The sequence below is a fragment of the Plectropomus leopardus genome, chromosome 9, assembly GCF_026936395.1.
Source record: "Plectropomus leopardus strain MGB_pleo_1.0 chromosome 9, ASM2693639v1, whole genome shotgun sequence".
NCBI lineage: Eukaryota > Metazoa > Chordata > Actinopteri > Perciformes > Serranidae > Plectropomus > Plectropomus leopardus.
In genome coordinates this window covers 34,751,730-34,773,973 of record NC_142184.1, presented here as the reverse complement: position 1 = coordinate 34,773,973, position 22,244 = coordinate 34,751,730, and the positions used below count along the sequence as shown (strand labels likewise).

The 22,244-nt window shown below is 36.3% G+C and overlaps 1 protein-coding gene across 1 annotated transcript in view; it reads right to left on the bottom strand.

Moving 5' to 3' along the window:
* hck (HCK proto-oncogene, Src family tyrosine kinase) overlaps window positions 1-16,955 on the bottom strand; it is a 28,790-nt gene extending 11,835 nt beyond the window's left edge. The window contains exons 1-5 of the mRNA XM_088082614.1: window positions 16,719-16,955; window positions 4,516-4,656; window positions 1,278-1,311; window positions 449-542; window positions 172-267 (exon numbers count right to left, since the gene is read on the bottom strand). Coding sequence (XP_087938740.1) covers window positions 172-267; window positions 449-542; window positions 1,278-1,311; window positions 4,516-4,647 — 356 coding nt within the window. The 5' untranslated portion in view covers window positions 4,648-4,656; window positions 16,719-16,955. The remainder of the gene's footprint in view (window positions 1-171; window positions 268-448; window positions 543-1,277; window positions 1,312-4,515; window positions 4,657-16,718) is intronic.
* Between the last annotated feature and the right edge of the window lie 5,289 nt (window positions 16,956-22,244).

Sequence of the window (22,244 nt, the reverse complement as noted above, 5' to 3'; positions counted from 1 at the left end):
AACTCAATTTGCTCAGGTTTCAAAGGGTTAATACTTCACTGATGATAATGATTAAATAAATAAATGAATGGTTAAAATGAATGAATGAATGAATAAGTAAATTAATGAATAATATTTAAAAGAAGTTGTGAAAAGTGAGATACTGCATTTAATGAGTATGAGTATACTTACTCCTCTGCCTCCAGAGTATCTTTGGCCACATAATTACTGGGGATATAGCCTTCCTGACCTGAGCTGATTAACATAGCTCTCCACCACTCCCCTGATCTACAGAGAGACAACAACAAAGACACATAAGTGTGAATATTTCCTGTCAACAAAGACATGACAAACAGCATGCTTCACAAGTCCAAAAGAAACATTTTGAACACACTAGAACTTTTTATTTACAATATTATATTGTTATTCTGAAATCTGAGACATGATTGTAGTCACTGTCGATACTTACTCCTCTAAGATCCTGAGCTTATCTCCCTTCTTGAAGCCAAGATCACCGTCATGGATGGCCTCATAGTCATACAGCGCCATGGCAATAGTCTCTCCTGCAGCAGCATGGCCAGAAAAAAGAAAAAAAAAGCCCATAATGTTGGTACATTGTGGTCTTTCTCTGCAGTGTAAAATATGTCCCTTTTGCATTGTCGTGAAAGCTGCAAGCCTTTTTGCTCTCTGAAGAATGTAAATTATGGCCTGAGAAAACAGCTTTGGGCTTGCAAAACAGAAAAAAAAACACTGAATACAATCAAAAATGACCACAGAGCTGAAACCAAGGCTGGTGTTCTCAGCTGGTGAAAGGTTTTGAAGAAAGTTTTTGATGAGGTTTTCCCCAAGCGTAGCTGACATGTAGTGTGTATATGAATGTAAAAGAGCTGTTTTTTTTAGCAGACACACTGCACTTGAGTCCGAACCACAGCTATCTTTGTTACTAACACTGGCTTCTCCGTGCTTTGACTATGTAACTGACTTCCTCATACGCTTGATAATAATAGCAGTTGGGTTGGTCTTCAGTGTGCTGTAGGCCTGTGTGAGACGGGCTATCGCTCTGTGCCGGCACACTCGCTCACATGTTGTTTTCAGACTTGTACGTTGGTTTTTTCTAGATCTAACCAGCACTGACCCAGATGTCTGAGGTTGGAAATATACCTGCATTTGACTGACCTTAGTGGTTCATTAGTGGTTGACTTTAATATAAGATACAGAGCTCAAAGCAGGGGCTCCAGGAGTGAAATACATATTTCATAATTAGGGCCAGCTGCATGTAACGAGAGATTGAGACTCACCTTCTGAAGAGTTTGCATTGGATGGCATTTTGGTCTGTAGAGAGAAAGACAGAGAGGCACATGTTGGTTGTATGAAACTTCAAGGTCAGTTTATTAAATATTAATAATGGTGATTCAAAGCTAGAAATAAAAACTTTCTAAAAGCAACAGATTTTTTTTCCTAACTTGGGGGCAGAGCAACACTATCACCATGTCAAATTGTTTGAGTAAACTTGTTAGCAAACACTAGTTGGCATGACACTAGCTAGTTGTTAGCCCATTGAAACCTGAACAACTTGGCTTCATTTCTTTAAAAACCAGAGGAGCAATGAGCAACTTAAAAAGGAAATAGCCAAAAAATGAATATAAAGTTAAATGAAAAATAGGGGGAAAAATAAACCAAAAAAAGACCCCAAAATTAGCAAGTAATTGATGTAAAGTTAGAAAAAAAAATATGCCAAAATAAGGGGAAAAACAAAAACAAAACAACAACAACAAAAATATTCCAGAGACATTAGACGTGTTTTCATTTAAGGGGAAAAGGACCTGAAAATTAGAAAGAAATTGGTATAAAGAAATATATGCCAAAATAAGGGGAAAATCTAATTAAAAAAAAAAACTAAACAAACAAAAAGCAACAACTATAATAACCCAGAGAGACATTAGACGTGTTTTTCATTAGGCATATTTTATATTTGTAATTTAAGGGTTAATGGAAACCCACCTGTTGTAGTGTGAAAGATTGTCCAAAGTATGACTGTCCTTTGTAAATATTACTTACCACATTAAAGCAAATCAAGATTATTCTTCAATACAATAATCAATCACGTTTCTATATATTTTAATTTTTAAAGAGCATTTATAAGTCAAGTAAAGACCAGAACTCAGCTAGAATAAAACTACTGCACAGATAACAAACCCTGAAAGGGAGGTAGGAAGGAAGGACTTTATCTTATCAGCTTTAATGATCAAAATGTTGCCGGCAGTTATCTTTATTTGGGGTTTTTGGGTTTGTAGTAGGTTTTCTCTCTATCAGAAACATGTTGTTTTCAACATAGCACAAAGTTAGCACAAAGGTTTAATAAGCTGAGCCGTGTCCAGACCAGACAGCCAGACAGACCGTCTGTAAATTCAGACATCAGAGATAATACAGTACAGTATGTGTCAGTTGAGGGAAGTCTTTAGGTGTTGCTTATTTCTCAAGTTTTGATCATACGTCTGCTGCCTTAGTGCTCTGTCACTTCCTCTTTCTTCACTGAGGGTGAACGAGGTATTACAGTCAGCACACAGGAAGCAGTGGCCAGAGGAACCACAGTAACACGGAGCAGCACTGCAGCTTCGCCCATGGTGCTGATCAAAGTCTGGCCAGTATGCAAACAAGCGACAGCGCACATCTTTCCTCTAAAAAGAACGAGAAAACTGTCTCCTGTCATTTGTGGAAGTCGCCACTGACACTGTGTTTTTGTCTTCATTTCATACTTTCACTGCTCCTGCAACTGACACCATTCACCTTCCTCATTCTTTATTTAGAGCCGGAATACTTCTGCAGGTGCACACCCACTTGTGTTAGCAAAAGTGTTTAAGGTGGGAAGTAACTATGTACATTTACTCAAGTAATGTAACTATGTACAATATTTCATTTTCATTGTTTTGTTACTAATTACTTTTCAGATCAACTATTTAGGCTTGTTTTGGTGAAAACTCGGCTATGGGGCTTTGTTGCTTAAAACACTTGTCTGCTGCTCCTGGAAAAGACAGTGATGAGAGCAATGCAAAAAAAGCTCAAAAAGTCCCTCCCCCCCCCCCCAAAACAAAAGATCAGCAGAACTTACCCTTTCTTTTCTCCTTCCCCATTTGTCATCTCACAACCTCTTAGATATATCCCATGACCCTTTAGAGGAGATCTGACCCCTAGTTTGCTCACCACTGCATTCAAGTTCCCAACAATATATAAAGTAACTCTTATAGTCACAGGGGCCATGCCATTTTTCTGTTAAGAGGAATTTTAATTTTGTGTTGATTCTGTCGCCCCCTGTGGACAAAAGTGGCAATAATTCCCAACATGAAGAATACATTTCCCATGAGCAACCCTGCCTCAAGTCATAACGATCTTAATCTGGCTAGCACTTGCATTGTTTTTGGAAGCAAGTTAATAAATGACAGAACTTATTTTAAAATCTTTTTTTTTTTTTTTTTTAATGTAGCTGTTTGATGCATAGCGATGAGGTAATGAATTTATGTGTGGCTATGTAAGATTAATAACTGACATATGACAATGGTGAAACAAAGCAAACTTTTTTGCTAGGTATATCAATTTTATTGAGAAAGCTTCAGGTATCAACATTCTTTTATAATCTTATGTCTTCATAGTAACAAGCCAGTAGATATAGCTCGGAAGCAAGGCCAATATGACTCATGTTTTTATCCATGGTCTATCACTAGTTGGGTTTCCATCCAAATTTAATGCATATTATAACCAAAATTTCAGAAAATGGACAGAAAAAGATGCCACTGCGCTTTTCAATCCAAACTGTTATGTGAATATTGGAAGTTGGTCCATCAAAATCAGCAGTAGGTCGCATTTACCTTTTAATGATATTCCACCTTTTCTACCTCCCCCCAAGCGTAAACTTTTTCCTCAAATTTGGGTGACAGAAAGGCACTGAATGCTTTTTAAAAATGTGTTGATCAATTTTGTTTTTCTTTTTTCTTTTTGCTGATCCTATTTCAGTATTGGGCGGCACAGTGGCTTTGTGGTTAGCACTGTTGCCTCACAGCAAGAGGGTCCCTGGTTCAAATCCCGGTTAATGGCTAATATATTCCTCACTGATAAACTTTGCCCGAGATAATGTGTAAGCAGATTTCGTCCCATTTTGCAGGACGCTGGAGCTGGGCCTTGGCATTAACATTAAGAGAAAAAGCCAATCTTCTTACTTACTCATTTGCTTATGTGACTTAAATAGTTATAACATATTACATTGAGGCTGTTTCATTGCCAGTTTCTCTGTAGCTACTCAAAGTATATTTTGTTAATAGTACTTTTGTGGTTTTACTTAATTAAAATTTTGAATGCAGAGTTAGACTTAGTATGGAGTAACTCCAAAGGTCATGTTAAAAGTTGTAGTTGTTGTATTAGAATAGGGTGTTTTAGAGGAAGCAAAGTATAAATGAATACTTCTCTATGTGACTTTTTACAGATGTTGCTTGCCTTGTGATAAAAAACAACATTTTGTTCAGATTGTGATGTGTCACAACTTACAGCTTTGTTCCCGAAGTTTCCTGCTGTGGGGTCTTTGACATAATGTGCCGTCTGTGCACGGTTCTGCAGCTCATCGTTGCCCGTCCCTTTGCTGAGAGGCTCCTGCTCCTTCTTTGAGCCCACACAGCCCATGATGTCTTCAGGACAACAAGAGAGGAAACATGAAAAAATGCCACTGGCGTAAACGTGTTTCTCCAAACATTTAAGTAACTTCACATGTATCTGCATTACTCAGAGTATAGTGGAATACATTGACAGTCACAAACATTTGGTACAGAACACATAATGAACATGCAGTATAAGAATAAAACAACTAACTATTATGAAATCAATACGATTTTTTTTTTTTGAATTTTCAAGCTTTTGTCATACAAACACTACTAAGCACACAACAAGAACTTCAAGGTTGAAAGGTTGAAATGGTAGAATTCACACCATCGGATCCAAGAGAATAAAAAAGCTAATAAAACAATAAAAAGTATCAAAATGACCTTTAAATACTGGGAACTGTGGTGGTAAATATAAAACTAGTCTCTTCTTTATTGCAGATAATAATTATTCATGCACTGAATGTGGCATCTGCTGTGAGCAATGATTAATTCTGGAGTTACTATAAAACACATCACAGGTCAAAGTTGAGGTCAGTTTTGTGGCTGATGCTTTAACATGCATTTAAACCTCTCAAACTTGAGCCAACAATTTGCTGATTCATTTTTGTGATGATAAAATGAAAATGTAGTCAAAGGCGGAGCCCTTAAACTCCTGAAAGGGTATATTTTTCATTTTGTGCACACAGTAAATTATCTTGTGGGAACAAATTAGCCTATTATCTATAACACAAGATAACAGCTTGTGTACTCAAGATTAAAGAAAAGTCATGCTTTGGGACTTTGGTGTCACTGTCTCAGTGTTAACTAATCCCACTAGCTTATGACAAAGGTAAAGCTGTCAAATTAGTCCCATCAACTCAATACTTTAAATTAATCAACAAGTTTTTTAGTTATGCCAAAAGACCATTTAAAGTTGAGCTTAAATTCTGGCTAAGAAAACATAGAATGATGAGTAAAACCAACAAATTTGTATTTATATCTTTAGTAGTACAAACATCAGAATAAAAGTTGGCTCAACTTGGCATCTTGTTAAATTAACTCATCTTTTTAAGGCAGCCAGGGAACTTTTTCAGGAAATTAATCTTACTTGTAATGGTTAGCTCAGTCAAATAAATGAACTGCATCATTTGACAACAAAACGTAGGTTTCTATTTTCTAAAAAAACAACAAACTTGTTTTCATATTATGAGTTGTATAAACAGGAGCATAAAAGTTGGCTAAACTAGGCATCTTGTTTAATTAACTTATCTTTTTGAGGCAGGCAGGTAACTTTTTAAGGAGAAGTTAATCTTACTACTTAAAGTTCAGGCAAAAAACTGAACTGCATTATTTGCCCACACAACTTAGGTTTCTATTTTCTAATAGTATGACATAAAGTTGCATCATCAACATATACGAACATTCAAAATAACATTTTATCTAATTTCAAAACAGACAGCGGCCTTTTTGGTATGAATCTACTTACGCCACGTTTGGACAAGAAAGGCCCTACTGAAAAGGTCTTTCCACTGCATTTTTAAAAAATCTGTGTTCATATGATAACATTGTACGAACGATCCTAGTGTACACGGATCCGCAAAAACAGCCAAAATTCTTCAGTATGCATGCTAGGCTAGTAATGGCCGGTGTAACTTTGTAATGACACACCACAGAAGAACCCTCTGCGCTGACACAGAAAGGCGTTCTTCTACTTAGCTGTATGTATAACAAACAAGAAGATGATGGCGAACGCACACATGGGAATTGACAGCTTTGTTTGGATGGATGATGAAGTGGGACTGTTACTTCGAGTGGTTACAGCTCGGTAGTACTCCATTGTTGTTACTGATGTCCTCCCACTCACCATGGCTATTTGTCTAAAACGTAATGTGTGAAGTGTGAACTGTGATGTCACTGTTCTCACAGGATGTGTGCATTGCCAGTTTCTACGGCGACAGGAGGAGTGGCATTTTAAAAAAAATGACACTCTGGAACCTGGTTTCAAAAGTTGTTTTGGGGCACCCAAAAACACAGTTGTCATGTGGACATAATGCCAAACCGCAACAAAAGTTATATTTTTAATGCAAAAACTGTTGCCATGTAACCGGCCCCCATAGTATTAAAACACTACCATGAGTTATAGCTGAATATTATATACAATATAATGATAATATATAAAATGGTTCGTTGCAATGGGTGAGGTATTGAATAACCATGACTGCATGGTTTTGGGAATGCTGCATGCTTCTGCAGTTTCCACATTATTTAAGGTGTTTACTGTGACTTTTTATTTTCATCTTTAATTTTTTTTTTACTTGTAATACTGTTTTGATTCTTTTGAGCCTTCAAGATTATCACAAGGTCTTTCTTTCTTTCTACTGTAGCCAAACATCTCTCCACACAAGCCCCTTTATTCATCTGTAACATCTAGGGAATACTTTGTTTTTCCTTTCCATCCTGTATCTGCATGTGTGTATCTACATGCAAATGTGAATACAGTTATCTGGAACAAGGTTGAACAAAGAGGGAGTGTGTGCTGTGAGACAGGAGCTATGTTTTTATAGCATATGCTGGCTCACACACACAGATGGGGAGGACAGAAAAAAAGAGTTATTTTGTGCACACGGTCTCTCTTCAGCTCAGAGAGGCAGATTATTGCACTGAGCGAGGGAGCATGAAACAGCAGAGCCCCGTTACCATGCAAACAGATCTCGCTTGATTGTAGAGGTCACTTGTCATAAAAAAAAATAGCACTCTAAATCTTGGACACTGTATCGGGTTCAGAGTTGAAATGAAACGATCAAAACAAACAAAACTCCAGCATTCACAAATAAATAGTCTGCTTATTGAACATGGGCAAAAATGAATTAGTTTCACCCTTTAAAACTTGAACAAGATGACTTGGTTTCTTTCAAAAATATGGGAAGAAGGCAAAGAGCAACCAAAGAAGAAATGGCCCAAACATGCCACCCAAAAGCAAAAAAAAAAAAAAAAAGCCTTTGTAAAAAGTCCAAGAATATTACCTGAAAATAAAAAAACCAAAAACAAATAAATAAATGAAAATAAGAATAATAATTTTGAAAAAGGAGATTACCTGGAAAAATTTTATGATAACTCACCAACATAAGTTCAGTTTTTTCCCTAGCTTTTTTCTTTTTTTTGGATTCAATATCTTGTGGAACATTTGTTGCTCACTGAGGGTTTGAAGGTTTAAATACCTGCAAAGGGCATCTGAAAGCAGCACAAGAAAAGTGATGGCGCTCCAGGTTTCAAAGGGTTAAACTAGAAGCCATCATCAGATGCTGACGTTTCTTTAGAGGTAACATGTCACGATGGAGTGACCAGAACTACCACAAAAGAAGACATTGATATCTTCTGTAGATACACCTCAGAATCACAAGTAACAGGAAACACCAACATTGACAAAACTTTTGATGTTTCTGCAAGCACACTGATCTGTTCATCAATAAATATCTACAGCTTTAGTCATAAGCATACTGCCCAGCTGCACTCACCACCTCACCAGCGATAAGCAATGGAAAATGTTTCATTTCACACAGGAAGTTCTGATGTTCTTGAGGTCAAATTTAGCGATGTTAACGCATGTGCTTCCTTTTTTCTTCATTCTATACCTGGTTCCTCTAATTCCATCTAATTGCAGAAAGGTTGGGTATTGGTATGGGTTGGTAAGTATTGAACGGCAACAGTTCCCCGTGATATTTTTACTGATATATGAAATGGAGGTAAGCATTAGGATGGTGGTAACAAATTGCCCTAGTTTGGCTGTGTAAATATGCAGCTGGCATTGATTCATCTCAGTCTGTTAGCATCAGAGCTACAATACAGGTCAAAAGGAAGTCCATGCTTTCACATGGCCTGAATAAAAATCTAAATCCAGGGGCGCCTGGTGGCTCAGTGATAGAGCGGCAGCCCATACACAGAGGTTACATTCCTGTCGCAGCGGCCGCAGGCTCATTTCCAGCCTCGACCCTTTGCTGCATGTCGCCCCCTCTCTCTCTCCCCCTTTCACGCTTAAACCGTCCTGTCCATTAAAGGCACTAAAACGCCCCAAAAATAAGAATTTACAAGTGTGAAATTTAGAGCACATGAGTCTTTACATGTTTCTCAACACGGAGATGGTTAAAACAGCAGCTAGTGGTTAACGATGCTAAATCCATAAACAGCACTAAACAACGGCAACAGCGCTGACAGAGCTAATGTTGTTAAGCAAAGGAGAAAGGAGGTTAAGCGTTAGGTTTTCACAATGCAAATTCTCAATATAAACAGTAACCACCTTTTGAGTGCAGTGTAAGGGGCAATCACACTCAGACGCATCGCACCAGGCGCTACCGCTCCAAAATAACCTTGGAAGTGCATCTGGAAAAACAGCAGAGAGCGCCTGAAGCAGGGCTGCGTGAGCATACTTGTGTGCATGTGACCAAAAGTGAGATTGTCAAGGGGCGCGACTTCACGCCTTTAGTTGAAAAGTTAAAGATATTTAAATATGTTGCTATCAACAAGAGATTAGCGCCTGACTGAAACGCTGTATCACAGGGAAACAGTGGTTTTGCTGGCGACACTTTTCCAGTGACACATCTTGGTGTGATCGCCCCGTAAAGCGGCAGTTATGAACTAGCATGCACTAACATGCATGCGCAGCTGCACCGGTTTACCAAAACAAACCACAGAGAAGCTCAGATTACAGCACACATACAGAGGCAGCTTGTCTAAATTCTCTGTTTAGGATACCATTACTCCACTTTTACATTTTCATAGTGAGTAGTGGTTTGCTGCTATATTAATGAATGTCATGTACATTGCCTTAAGTGCAATTTAAGGGTCCAATGTGTAGGACTTAAGGGCACCTATTTGCAGAAATGCTATATTGTATTCATAACTATGTTCTCGTTATTTTACTATCACCTGGGAATCATTGTTTTTTCATTCACAGAGCGAGTGTGCCATGTTGTCTCTACAGTAGCCCAAAATGGACAAACCAAACACTGGCTCTAGAAAGACTTCTGCGTTCTTCTTCGGCCTCTGTAGTTCTCCTACACACCTTACACATTAGAGAAGTTTCAATTCTACAACCTTACCACTAGATGGCACTGAATTCTACACACAAAACACCTTTCAAATTTCATTTTTTAAGATTTGTACAGAAAATATTATATTCATGAAAATGGAGCTTTACAGGTTCAAAGGGGACAAATCTAGTAACTTAACTCCTACTGTGTCACTGAGTGAAACTCAAAATGCTACAGGAAGTGGCTCAGCAGGGGGAAACAGTCGGCCCAGCTCTGTCCAAAGGTTAAAATAATCCAACTACCAGCATTCCTAAAGCTCACAAATTAACATATCTCATGTTGTCAACACTCCAGGAAATCAATGATCCGCAAAAGAAACTGTTGCAGCATGTATCTCCCAATAACACCAATGAATTTAACAAATGATGTATAACGTTCATGGCGTCATGACAGTGCCGTCAATCTTGTCATGTAACTCACTCACGATGAAAGCAAAAAAGCGCAATTCACTAAAACACTTTAGTAGTAGAAAACCTTGTAGTGGAAGATTATCATAGCTCTCTCCTAAGCGTAAAGCTGAGACCAAAATGGACACCTATATCAGCAGTCGTTCGTGATATGCAGCCAGTGAATTTTGGTAAATGTGACACGAGGGACTTTTACATTTAACACCTAAATCTCAGTGAGTTTTGTCATCTGAAAAAAACAAAAAGAAGTAAACTCTTTGAAACCTGTACATCAGTTTTCTTGTGCTGTGTTTAGACGCCTTTAACAAGCTGTTTCACTTTTTTGAAACTTGAGTGAATTGGTTGATTTCTTTCAAAAACATGGGGGGAAAGGTAGTGAGCAAATTGGCAAGAAATTAAATATATTAAATGTAAAAGTGACAACAAAAATATCTGAAAATTATAATTTTGAAATAAGAGAGGGATTTTTTTTTTAAAAAAAGAGAAAATATAGTCCAAAAAAATAATACTCATCATTTTTATAATTATATATTTATAATTATGTTACAGAGAAAACACCTTTTTTTTTTTTTTTTCAATTTTCAGCACTTTTTGGGATAATGTTCTTGTCTTTTTTAATCTTTTTTTTTCCCCAAATTTTTAGCCAGTTTTCTTGTATTTTTTTTTTTTAGCTCACTTTGTTCTAATTTCTTTTCAAGTTTCTTATTGCCTTCTTGCCATGTTTTTGCAAACAGTTAAACCAATTTGCTCATGTCTCACAGGGTTAAAAAACAGCATAACCTCTTTTATTTACATCTGAAGTTTCACTGCTATTTTGCATAACCAAAACTACATGATTTACAGAAAATGGATGCCATGTTGGTAATTGAATGTTTTTGTGCTATATCTTCTCCCATTGTTGGGGATATGAAACATAAATCTATGAGAATTTGCTTATTATTGACCACGCTGATAGTTTCAGTTCTGTGCTTCTGTTCCTGTATCATGGCTCACGTGTTACTGTCTAAAAATAAACCTTTTTATCTTGAATAAAGATAAAATGAATAAAGGTTTTAAAGCTGTCACCTGCAATATTCACCTGCAATATTATTTCAATATGATTCATTGAAAATCATGAAAATTGGTTCAGAATTAAACAAGTTATAGTCGATTTTGACGTGAAATCTGCATTTTGCAATAAACATGGATTTGTTTACTAACAGATCTTGACCTCCTCAATATACAGTATGTTGCTTAGATGCATTTCTGCAAACTCAGAGCAGCAGCCAATGAGGTGCCAACATTTCTACTGGGGATTGACCAATATTGGCTTTTCAGGTCTGATATCGATTATTAGTAGTTAATGAGACCAATAACAAATATTTGGAACTGATTTGCATTTACAAAAAAAATGAAAATCTTCCTGTCAATATTTAGAATTTGGAATAAACTCCAACACAAAACTGTGTTTAAATGCCTTTATCAAATGTTAAATCAACACTGAAACTGTTTTTTTTTACAAAAAGTTCCTCCCATGCACTTTTTAATTAGTTAATTTTATTGGCGATGGTTAAATTAAAATGCTGATACACATAATCGGCAAAATGCCAAAAATTGGCCCCAATAATCCATCAACCCCCCAGTTTCTATATCTTCAGGTACAGAGTATACACACATCTTTCTCTGGCCATTTACAGTACCCACCTATCAGCCTAAAAGCTATTGGAATATATAGAGGAATAGACCCATATTCTCCTCTTTTGCTTACCAATCTACCTCATAGTACACCCACGTCATCTACTACCACTACACCACTGCTACCCTGCTAGATCATGATATAACCAGAATAGAACAACAGAATGTGATACTTCCTTTTAAGGACTTACTTCGATTTAAAATAATCACCATACTATTCAAGAGCAGCGATTATGTCTAAAACAGGAGAGCCTTTCTATTAGCCACATTTAAGACACAGCGCCTCTCAGCAGCGTCTCAGCTGTGTTCTCTGTTTAGAATCAAAGTGACAATTAACCCACGTATAATATACTGTGAGAACAAGAGGAAGATTTATTCTATGGAAAGTTTAGGATTAAATTATTGATCACACGGTCAAATTGTAACTGAAGAACAAAATTTATATCATGATTGTTAAGAGTTTAATGTGCATCCTGACTACTCCAAAACATTAAGAAAATATAATGTTTCTGTCCCTTCTATCATACTGTAACTCTAAAGTTAGGGTTCCTATAAAGGCCCGGTTCATAATTATCAAATTATACAATGCTATGCAAATAAGTGCCACTGCAAATGTCACACTGTGTAGCCATAAACCTACATTTAGACAGGCAACTACATTCAGCACAAGCTTTCAGGACAGATAACAAATGTGCATTGATGCTTTGTTGATTTCAGGGTGCAGAAATATCTAAATATGCACTTTAATATTACAGACTTCCATCTTATCTAAGTTATACCAGTCGCACAGATCTGCAGCCAGTTATCATCTGAACTTGCACTTTAACTGGCTGGAATGTTACACTGTTGTTCATGAAGAATCACAGGTATTATCCGAGTTTTCCACAGTGACGCGTCAGAGCCTAAACTCTCTCAACAGACTGAACGCACGAATAATTCATGTGTCCTCTGTTATGAGGAGGGATTTAAACATTTATTTATTTTTTTTAACACAGATGTAAATGTTGTGGGCTGTGAGAGGCTGCCAGGCAGTGTGTGTGTGTGTGTGTGTGTGTGTGTGTGTGCCTGTTGGGACTGCCTCAGGCCATAACAACATCACCTGCCAACCTGGTACACACCCAGAGAGAAAGTGAGACACACACACACACACACACACACACACACACACACACACACACACACGTAACAGCTGGAGTTCATCTCTTCACAGATCACACTCTTTGTTTCCATTTACTCCTCTAACCCATTTTATTTCTTTTTTTTGTATAAGTAATTTAAGATTGTTTAAGGTCAACATGTGTGTGTGTGTGTGTGTGTGTGTGTGTGTATGTGTGTGAGACACACACACACACACACACACGCATACACACACGGGTTGATTGCATGTCTGTCCGTCCTGGAAGAGGTATCCCTCCTCAGCTGGTCTTCCTGCGGCTTCTTCTATTTTTTTTTTCCTTAGGTGATGTGAGGGTCTAAGGACGGAGGGATGTCGTATGCTGTAAAGCCCTCTGAGGCAAACTTTGGTTTTGTGATAATGAGCTTTATAAATAAAACTGACTTGACTTGATACACACACACACACGCAGAGGCAAATCACATGCTTATACGTAGGTCAACGTTTAAGATGATACATATAAGACATATAAGAAATGTTGTATGTATGTATGTACATAAGTATACAATGCATGTTAATATTTGTGCATGTGTATGGTTGTGTATGTGTATATACAGTGTATGTATGTATGTATGAACGAGTGACAGTGACAGTCACCTGCACCTTGTTATTGTTTTGATTGTTTGTTTGTCTGTTTGCTGAAGTTACTTATAAATGACACAAAGTGTTGACTGAAGACTCTGGACTGCAGGACGAATCTGTCCCTACATGCTCAGGTACTTTTTACTACATTTATTACCTGACATGTTTGCATTAGACTTCATGGACATATCTGCCTGGACAATTATCGGAGCCAATATTTGGCATTTTGGCAGATTATTTGTATTGACGTTTTATTTGATGGATCGCCTATGAAATTAATTAATCAAAAAGTGCAAAGAAAGTGTCAGCAAGGGTGGAACATTTACTTTGTAAAACCTCAGGGAGCTATTTTTTAATTTAAATTTTTACTTGACTAACAAACGTTGCTAGGAATTTGCTGTATATGATGTTCAAAGCTTTTTGACTAAACATTTGCTAAAGGCATTTAAACAACGTTTTGTGTTGGAGTTTGTCATGTTCCAAATTATAAATATTGACAGAAAGATTTCCATTTTTATTGTAAATGTATATCAGTTCCAAATATCATTTATTGGTCTCATTAACTACTAATAATTGGTATTGGTATCAGCCCTGACAAAGCAATATCAATTGCCCCCTACCAGAGATATACTTGCTGTTTAACCTTGCATTCGCGAGCGTGTCCGGCTGCGTCATGAGTGTTTTTGTACATATACTTGCGTACATGCGACAACCTGTTACTGGAGGATATCTTTAGAGGGCTCAAAAGAGAGCTCAGGCCGCACACAACTACCAGATGTAAACAACAGTCATGGAAATATCTGAGAAGGTTATGCATATGCATCCGCATTCTTAACAGCAACTACATCTAGAATTTCCAAATAGCCCATGAGGATACTATACTAAACCAACATAATTAAACATTAGCACAGGCTACTGCTTATTCATGTATTCATTTGTCTATAGCCCTACAATTGAGCAAAACTGGTTTTACAGGGTATGGTTTTAATATATATGATCAATTTTTATTGCACATTTTGTATCTGTTTCTGCTTCGATGACAAGAAATATCCTTTCAGCCCGTTTTTTGTCCTCGTCTGTCATTAGACTCATAATTACAACAACAGCAAAGTATTTAAAGAATGGCTGCTGATTTGAGAAAAGTGGGCGAGCTTGTGTTGCACCAACCTCCGACAGCTTAGAATATTTACAGGTACATCTTACTGAGGCTTCGAAGCCCCAAAAATGGTATTTGGACCTACTTCTGATTTTATTCTATATAGACAGATTCACCCTAACAATAAGAATCACTTACAGGTTGACAACTGACAATGGATTCCAAATGCAGAAATGCATGAAATCAGCAAACATCAACATGTGTGTTGCTAACAGTAAGATACAGGGTAGTCTGACCTATCAGACATTTCTGCTGTGCTTATTTTATGCACTGTGTCGCTTTTCTAGCATCTCTTAAGACTAAAATGCCATTACCCAACAGCAACACCTGACTGCCAGCTGGACCAGCGCTGACTGTTAGTAATTTCGTGATAAACAATGGAAGTTCTGCTATCATTCGCAATAAAAAAAATTCATTGTTTCAAAGACTTTAAATTAAAGATGTAAGACAAATTTTGGTAGCATTTGTTCAAATTAGTGTTGTTGTTTCAAGATGATCCATCCACCTGACAAGTGTGCCATATCAAGAAGATGATTGATCAGAAATATTGTACAGGTGTAGTTGGGATGGTCACAATGAAAGGACACTTTAAAATGTGAAGTTTGCAGCTGTTAACCGTGAACTACACCTTCATTTTCCCACCATAAGATGTATTCAATTTCAAATAATTTGGCAGTACATCCAACCAGTCTTGTACCTATTGGATCACATGCTATGTTGTTGTTATATGTTTGTTTTTTATAAAGGAAGTTGATTTTGTCTCTAGAAAAAATCTAATCATTCTTTTAGTTATTTGCATTAACCCTTTCCTTCTCTGTTTAAAACCAATGTGTTGGTTTGCATCATTTGGGAAAAAAAGCAGACTGATGTTGCAGCTACAGGATAATGCAAGATAGATGCTGGAGGGGGATTTAACTACAGCCACCAGTATGATGTAACACCGGCATTTCTGCAGTGAACACAACACACTCATGTTTCATACACTAAGAGTTACTCTGGAAGATTCCCTGAAAATAAAGCTCTTTTCTTTAAGGGATGCACAAGCACATATTTTTCATACACTACAATGTGTATTTGCAGTGTGTCTGTTGTATCATTTTTGGGTGTTATCTATAACTTTAAGACCACTGAACATCCGAAATGAAAGTTGACGCACTGAAAGAAACGCAGAACAGAACAGAAACTAGTCGAGTTGCTGTTTTCTGGTTTAGTCTAGTTGGACAGTCTAAAAATAACTCACTCACTCACTCACTCACACACACACTCACACGCAAAGCACTAAATGAAGTTAGGGGAAACATTTGAGACTCATAGAATGTATGAGAAAATGGTCCCAGCTAGCTGGAAACGGTCACACAACATTGGCTAACGTTTCCTACAAGTTGCATTAATGTTTTCAAGAAAATATTCTAATCTAACGTTTAAAGAACGTTTTAAGGATGTTTATCATTTCAAATAATGTTCCTTTTAATGTTAAATACTGACTAAGATGTAATGTTTTAACTGCAACATTCTGAGGATATTTTGGTGATGTTGAGTGGTGACAGATCATAGAATGTTCTTTCAGAAAACTCTCCCACAATGTTAGATGAGAATAAGACAAGAACGTTTTCAAAGCAACATTCAGAAAATGTTACTGAGGATTCAGATGACAGACCTTATTTGTAGATGAAAATGTAATGTAATGTGACATATAAAAAATACATATATTTTTTAAAACATGTTTTGATATTTTTAGAGAATATTGCACGAACTTTAATAAGAACGTTCTGAGAACATAAAGAAAACTTACCCCTGAAAACATGATACTTGTGAACAGTGACAGTGTAGGCGGTGGTTGTTTCAACTCAAGTTCCTCTTTTTGGAACTGAGCATCCCTTGTTATCAAACTACAAACATTTTCATTCATTTAATAATCATCGATGCAAAACGTTTTTAACTAAACAGACTAAATTTGTTTTCTCTTCTAGTCATCTTTCAGGCAGTTTAGCGACTCCCTCTCTTCACAACCAAACCCAGATCAAGAGACTTACCGCGCTTTAATCACTTGGACTCTTCTCTCCGCAGTTGTGTTTGCTGTTCTAGATTCGGGCTGCTGTGTGAAGGATAGTCCTCATTTCTTTTCCGTAGGATCCATCCCGGTGCTGCACTTTCCTCTACGTATTGGGTTGGAGATGCGGACGGGGCGGCAGAACGCAGCGCACTGGGCTTGGACAAGGAAGTTTGAGCCGTGCGCTTCTTACAGAGCTGCTGCAAAAGAGGAACAAGCTCACAGCGACAGCAGTCTTGGTTTCACCGGCTGAAATAGCGGCTTCTTTTTTTCAGTTGTTTCTGCAGAAGTGTTTTGAAGTAATGGAGAGAAAAAAAAAACGCCTAATTAAAAAATATGCGAAAAAATATGGATGATTAACATACCAAATAGTCTTTCTTCAAAACGTATTTTATCCTTTTTTTAAACCGCCTGACACATGAGCAAAATGGTTCAATTCATTTTACAAACATGAAGAGAAAGCAACAAACAACCTAACGAGAAATAGGCCAAAAATTTGAATAAAAAAAGAAAGTTACGAGAAAATTACCCCAAATCTCCCACAGAAAACAAGGAAATGACCCAAAAAGTCAAAAAAGTCAAAAAAACAGAAAAAAACCCCGAAATAAAAGTAAATATCTATATAATTTTTGGCAAAATAAGAAAAGAAAATGACATGAAAATGTGCAAAAAAAGGAGACACCACTAACAAAGAAAAAAAAACCAAGAAAATTACCTAAAATATTCTTGTAAATTTGAAATAATTATAAATATGACCCCCCCTCCCTTTTTAGATATTTTGCCATTAACCCCCCCACATATTAAAATAATAATAATAATAATAATAATAATAATGATAATAATTATATATATAAATTCTAATATGTATTGATATTATTTTCTGGTAATTTCTTTTCATTTTCATTCATTTATTTCATTTCATTTATTTATTTTTGACTATTTTCTAATACTTCTCCCTTGTAAAAACACATTTTCAGGTCATTCTCTTGTCACTAATGTCTCGCTATTTGTGGGACATTTCTTGCAAGTTGGTCATTGCCTTTTACCCCCATGTTTTAGAAAAAATCAAAACAATTTTGTTAAAAAGTGTTTGGATACAGTACAAAAAAACTTACATCAATCCTGGTTATTTTAGGGGTTAACAGATAAAGTTCACTGTCTGGAGGTCAGTTTATCCACCCTTTTCCAATATGTCTCCTGTTGTATAAAAGCATTATATGTTAGAAATTCAATAACCAAAACATGTATGCCAAATAATGCAACAGTGAAATGAATGTCCATGCTGCTCTCCTGTCAGAGTGGACAGACAGAGAGAGGGGACGATGGATAAACGGATGCATGGGTGGACAGATGTGAGGGACACATTTGCATGGTGTGCAGCAGCAGCGGGACAGCTCTTACATGCATTCAAATGAGTGAGACAGCTATCATGCTCAGTGCATCCTCTGGGTGGAGGCAACGAGGGGGAGGCGTGGGCGGTTCAGCCACCCTGGGGCCACAACAGCAGCTCAGCAATAACAAAGCAGAGACGGCTCCCAGCTCTGCAGCTGTAATCCTTAATCAACAGCTGGGATTAGAAAGCGAGTTCCCTCTGAAACTGCAGTGATGGACAGAGGGAGGGGGAGATGAGGATAAGAAGGAGATGAATGAAATCAGAAAAAAAACAAACAGAAAAAAAGGTAAGAGTTTAAAAAATGAGGAATTGAATTGAATTGTGAGGGATAATAGAAGATAAAACAAATCCCAGCATGAGGGATCAAGAGGAAGAATTGGTGTCCAGCAGCTGCTCACAGCTGCACATGAGCCTCTGACACACAGGCCTCGCTCTGCTGTCCTCTGTATTCAAACTTCAGCAGGAAACCAGTTCCTCATTTACCAGATTCAAGAGCCACAGTTTAATTATTACTCAGGTGTTATAGCACATGTGGCTGACACATGACACACAGATCCACTGACAGATTTATTTGTCTCAACACAACCGCCATGAAGTGTTGACATTGTACATTTCTAAGAACCACTGATATATAACATTTGTTTATTATTATATAAGGGGTATGTTGAATGTTTTATCAAAGCTGTAGTTAATGTGTGGTTAAGTTTGATGGTTAGAAAAAGATTTGGCTCAAAATACCCGATTCTGGGGGCACACTCTGCTGGAAATTCAGTAGTGTATTATAATAACTAAAATAAAATAAAACAAAAACAAAAACAAAATTGTACCACTGTCCCGACAGGAAACACAATGATCTCTTGATAAAAAAACAACAGCTTTTTATGCACTTATTCCTGCAAAAAATGCAGCAACATCCTGGTAAAACAAAACAAAACAAACAAAAAATGCTTTTCAGGCATCTCTCCCAGCAGGTAATGTGCAGAGATGTCTTGGTTTAGAAAAAAGAAAACAAACAAACAAAAAACACTTTTCATGCCACTGTGCTGGCAGGAAATGCAATGATGTCTCATTATTATATATTTGGGATATGTTGAAATTTTGTTTGAACAAAGCTATAGGTGTAGCCAGCTTTGGCACAAAAATCACTTAGTGATGGTTAGAAAAAGATCATGTTTTGGCTTAAAATACCCAATTTTGGGGGCACAATCCCCACAGGAAACGCAGTGATGTCTTGGTAAAACAACAGCCAAATTACTTAATGGAAAAAGAGACTTGCAACTCTACTTTGACTTTACCCCAAGTGACTTAAGACTTGTAACTTCACTTTTTCCATCTGTCACTTAATGTGGGCACAGATGTAACCATGCGAACAAACCTCGAGCAAACTGATTTAAATAAGCAACGAAGAAAGAAATGTTCTGCAAATTGCTAGAAATTAGGAGATTTAGGAGTTATTTTTTACGAGCTAGAGAAAGATGTCCTGAAAACTTTATTTATAATCGCCACAAATTATATTTAAGATTTAACAACTAATTTCATGCTAATCTTTGAGTCATGTCTTCATAAGTTGCTCTTGCCGTATGTGACCATATGACCAAAAGCAACGTTTTGAAGTGTTGATCAAGATCCTTTATAAAAAAGAAAAAAAAGGAAAAAGAAAGAAATGTTCTGCAAATTGCAAAAAATATGAACATTTAGAATGCTTTTTTTAAGATAGAGAAAATCTTTGAGAAAATTATATTTATAATTATCACAATTACAGATTTACAATTATTTTGCAGAATTATTGTTATTTTAGCACTTTTTTCAAGAAATTTCCTTGTTCTTGTTCTTTAACTTCTTGTATTTTTATTTATGTATTGACTCATTTATTTATTTTATTGTTTTAACTAATTTCTTACCAATTCTTAAGTTGCTTTTGGTGTATATATCCATACAAACAAATGCAGCCAATTGAAACGTGGATCGACATCAGTTTTTTTGTGCTGCGCTCAGATGCTTTTCACTGGTATTGAAACCCTGATCAAACTGGTTTAATGTCTTACAAAAACATGAAAAAAGGCAATGGGCAACCTGAAAAGAAATTTCCTGCAAATTGCAAGAAATAAGTAAATTCAAAATTGATCATTATTGTTTTTTAAAGCTGGGGAACATTTTTTAAGAACTATATTTCTAATTATTAGAATTACATATTTAAAATTATATTGCAAAATTGTTGATTTTTTTAGCACTTTTTTTCTAGTAATTTCCTTATTTTTTTTTTTTTTAACTTTTATTCTTTATTTATTTATTTATTTTTTTTACTAATGTCTTGCCAAGTTTTGGGTCACGTCTTCTTAAGTTACTCATTGCCTTGTTCCCATATTTTTGTAAAAAATCAAATCTGTTCAGTTATCAAAGCCTTAAATTAAACAAGCACAACAATCCTACGATATCTTGAACAGCACTGATGAACATTCATTGGAAGATTGTAGCTTCTAAAAAGATTTGTCCTTGAGTAACATGATTTGTGAATAGACGGGTTTTCACAGGATGCTGACCGCAACGCTGACTTCCTGTAACAGTAAAGTTGTATCACACCACATGACAAAGCTTTGAAGGTTTCCACTGGTTTCTACATCGCTGATTATAACACAGCAGCTGCTTTGCATAATGTCCTAAAAAAACGTCACGCAGTATGTTGCCTTCATTTCCCAGAACACTCATCAATATTCACTGAAGGTGATTCACCCTACAGAGTGTACGAGAGCTAAACTGTAAGCTATTAGTGTAAGTGCTAAATGTGGGAGCTACAGAAGCAACATTTATGAACAGAAATGTATTTTTTGTCATTTTAGCTTTTGGATCCTGAGCAAATTTAATTAAAAAAAAAAACCATTGTTAAATTGTGAAACAAGTTAAAAAATATACAGGAAAATGACCTGAAAATAAGCAAAAAAAAAAAAAAAAAAAAGAGACATGGACATGACCTTAAGAAAGTGCAAAAAACCCAAACCCAAAACAAAACAATATAAACAAATAAAATATATATATATATATATATATATATATATATTTCCTGTAACATAATTTTAAATATAGAATACGGATATATAAGATGAAGAATAGTATATGTAATTACTTCTCTGACTTTCTTGGGTCCATAGGTTCAAATGCTTGTGAAAGGTGTCTGAACGCAGCAAAACACAACTGATGTAGATCCAGGTTCTAAAGAGTTAGTACATTCAGACAACAGTTTCAGAATGCATTGAATAATTCAAAGAGCAACATTTTAACCCTTTGAAACTTGAGCAACTTGGCTTGATATCTGGGAGAAACCAGCAGCTTAACAAAAAATGGCCCACAAATTACCAAGAAATTACAAGAAAAGTAGCTGAAAAATAAGAAAAAAAAATAAAAATAGAAAAACAGAAAAAGAAAGAAGAAAATGACCTCAAAAAAGTGCTAATTTTTGTTTTTTTCCCCTCTTTTTTTCTGTAACATAATTTTAAATATATAATATAATAAGAGAAGTTTTGTAGTTTTTCTGGACATTGTTCCCTTGTTTTTTGATAATATAATAATTCCCCCCAAGCAAATATTTGGATAATTTCCTTGTCCCCTTTTACTTTATTTATGTATTTATTTTTTTCACTTTGCAGGACATTTCTTGCCAAGTTGCTCATTATGTTTTTTTTCCTGCGTTTTTTAAAAGAAATTAAACCAGTTTTCTGAGATTTCAGAGGGTTACATATCGGCGAAAGGCATCTGAACGCAGCACAAAAACACTGATGTCCATCCAGCTGTTGAGGGGTTAAGGTAGCCCCCCCCCCCACACTAACATTTTAAAGTTAAAACAAACAGTTTCTTTTTAGCGTGTAAAGCAACACAGTTGAATCACATTTTAATGAACAGAAAGAGGTGAAATGGCAGTGAGAGCTGTTGTGTCTACTGACCTTTCAACAAGTATTATACTTAATGGACTCTAATGGCATTACAGAGACATGATAGACACAGCAGAAATCAATATCACAGCATTAGGGCTGCACAGGTTTTAACACACACACACACACACACACACACACACACACACACACACACACACACACACACACACACACACAGACAATAATCAAAA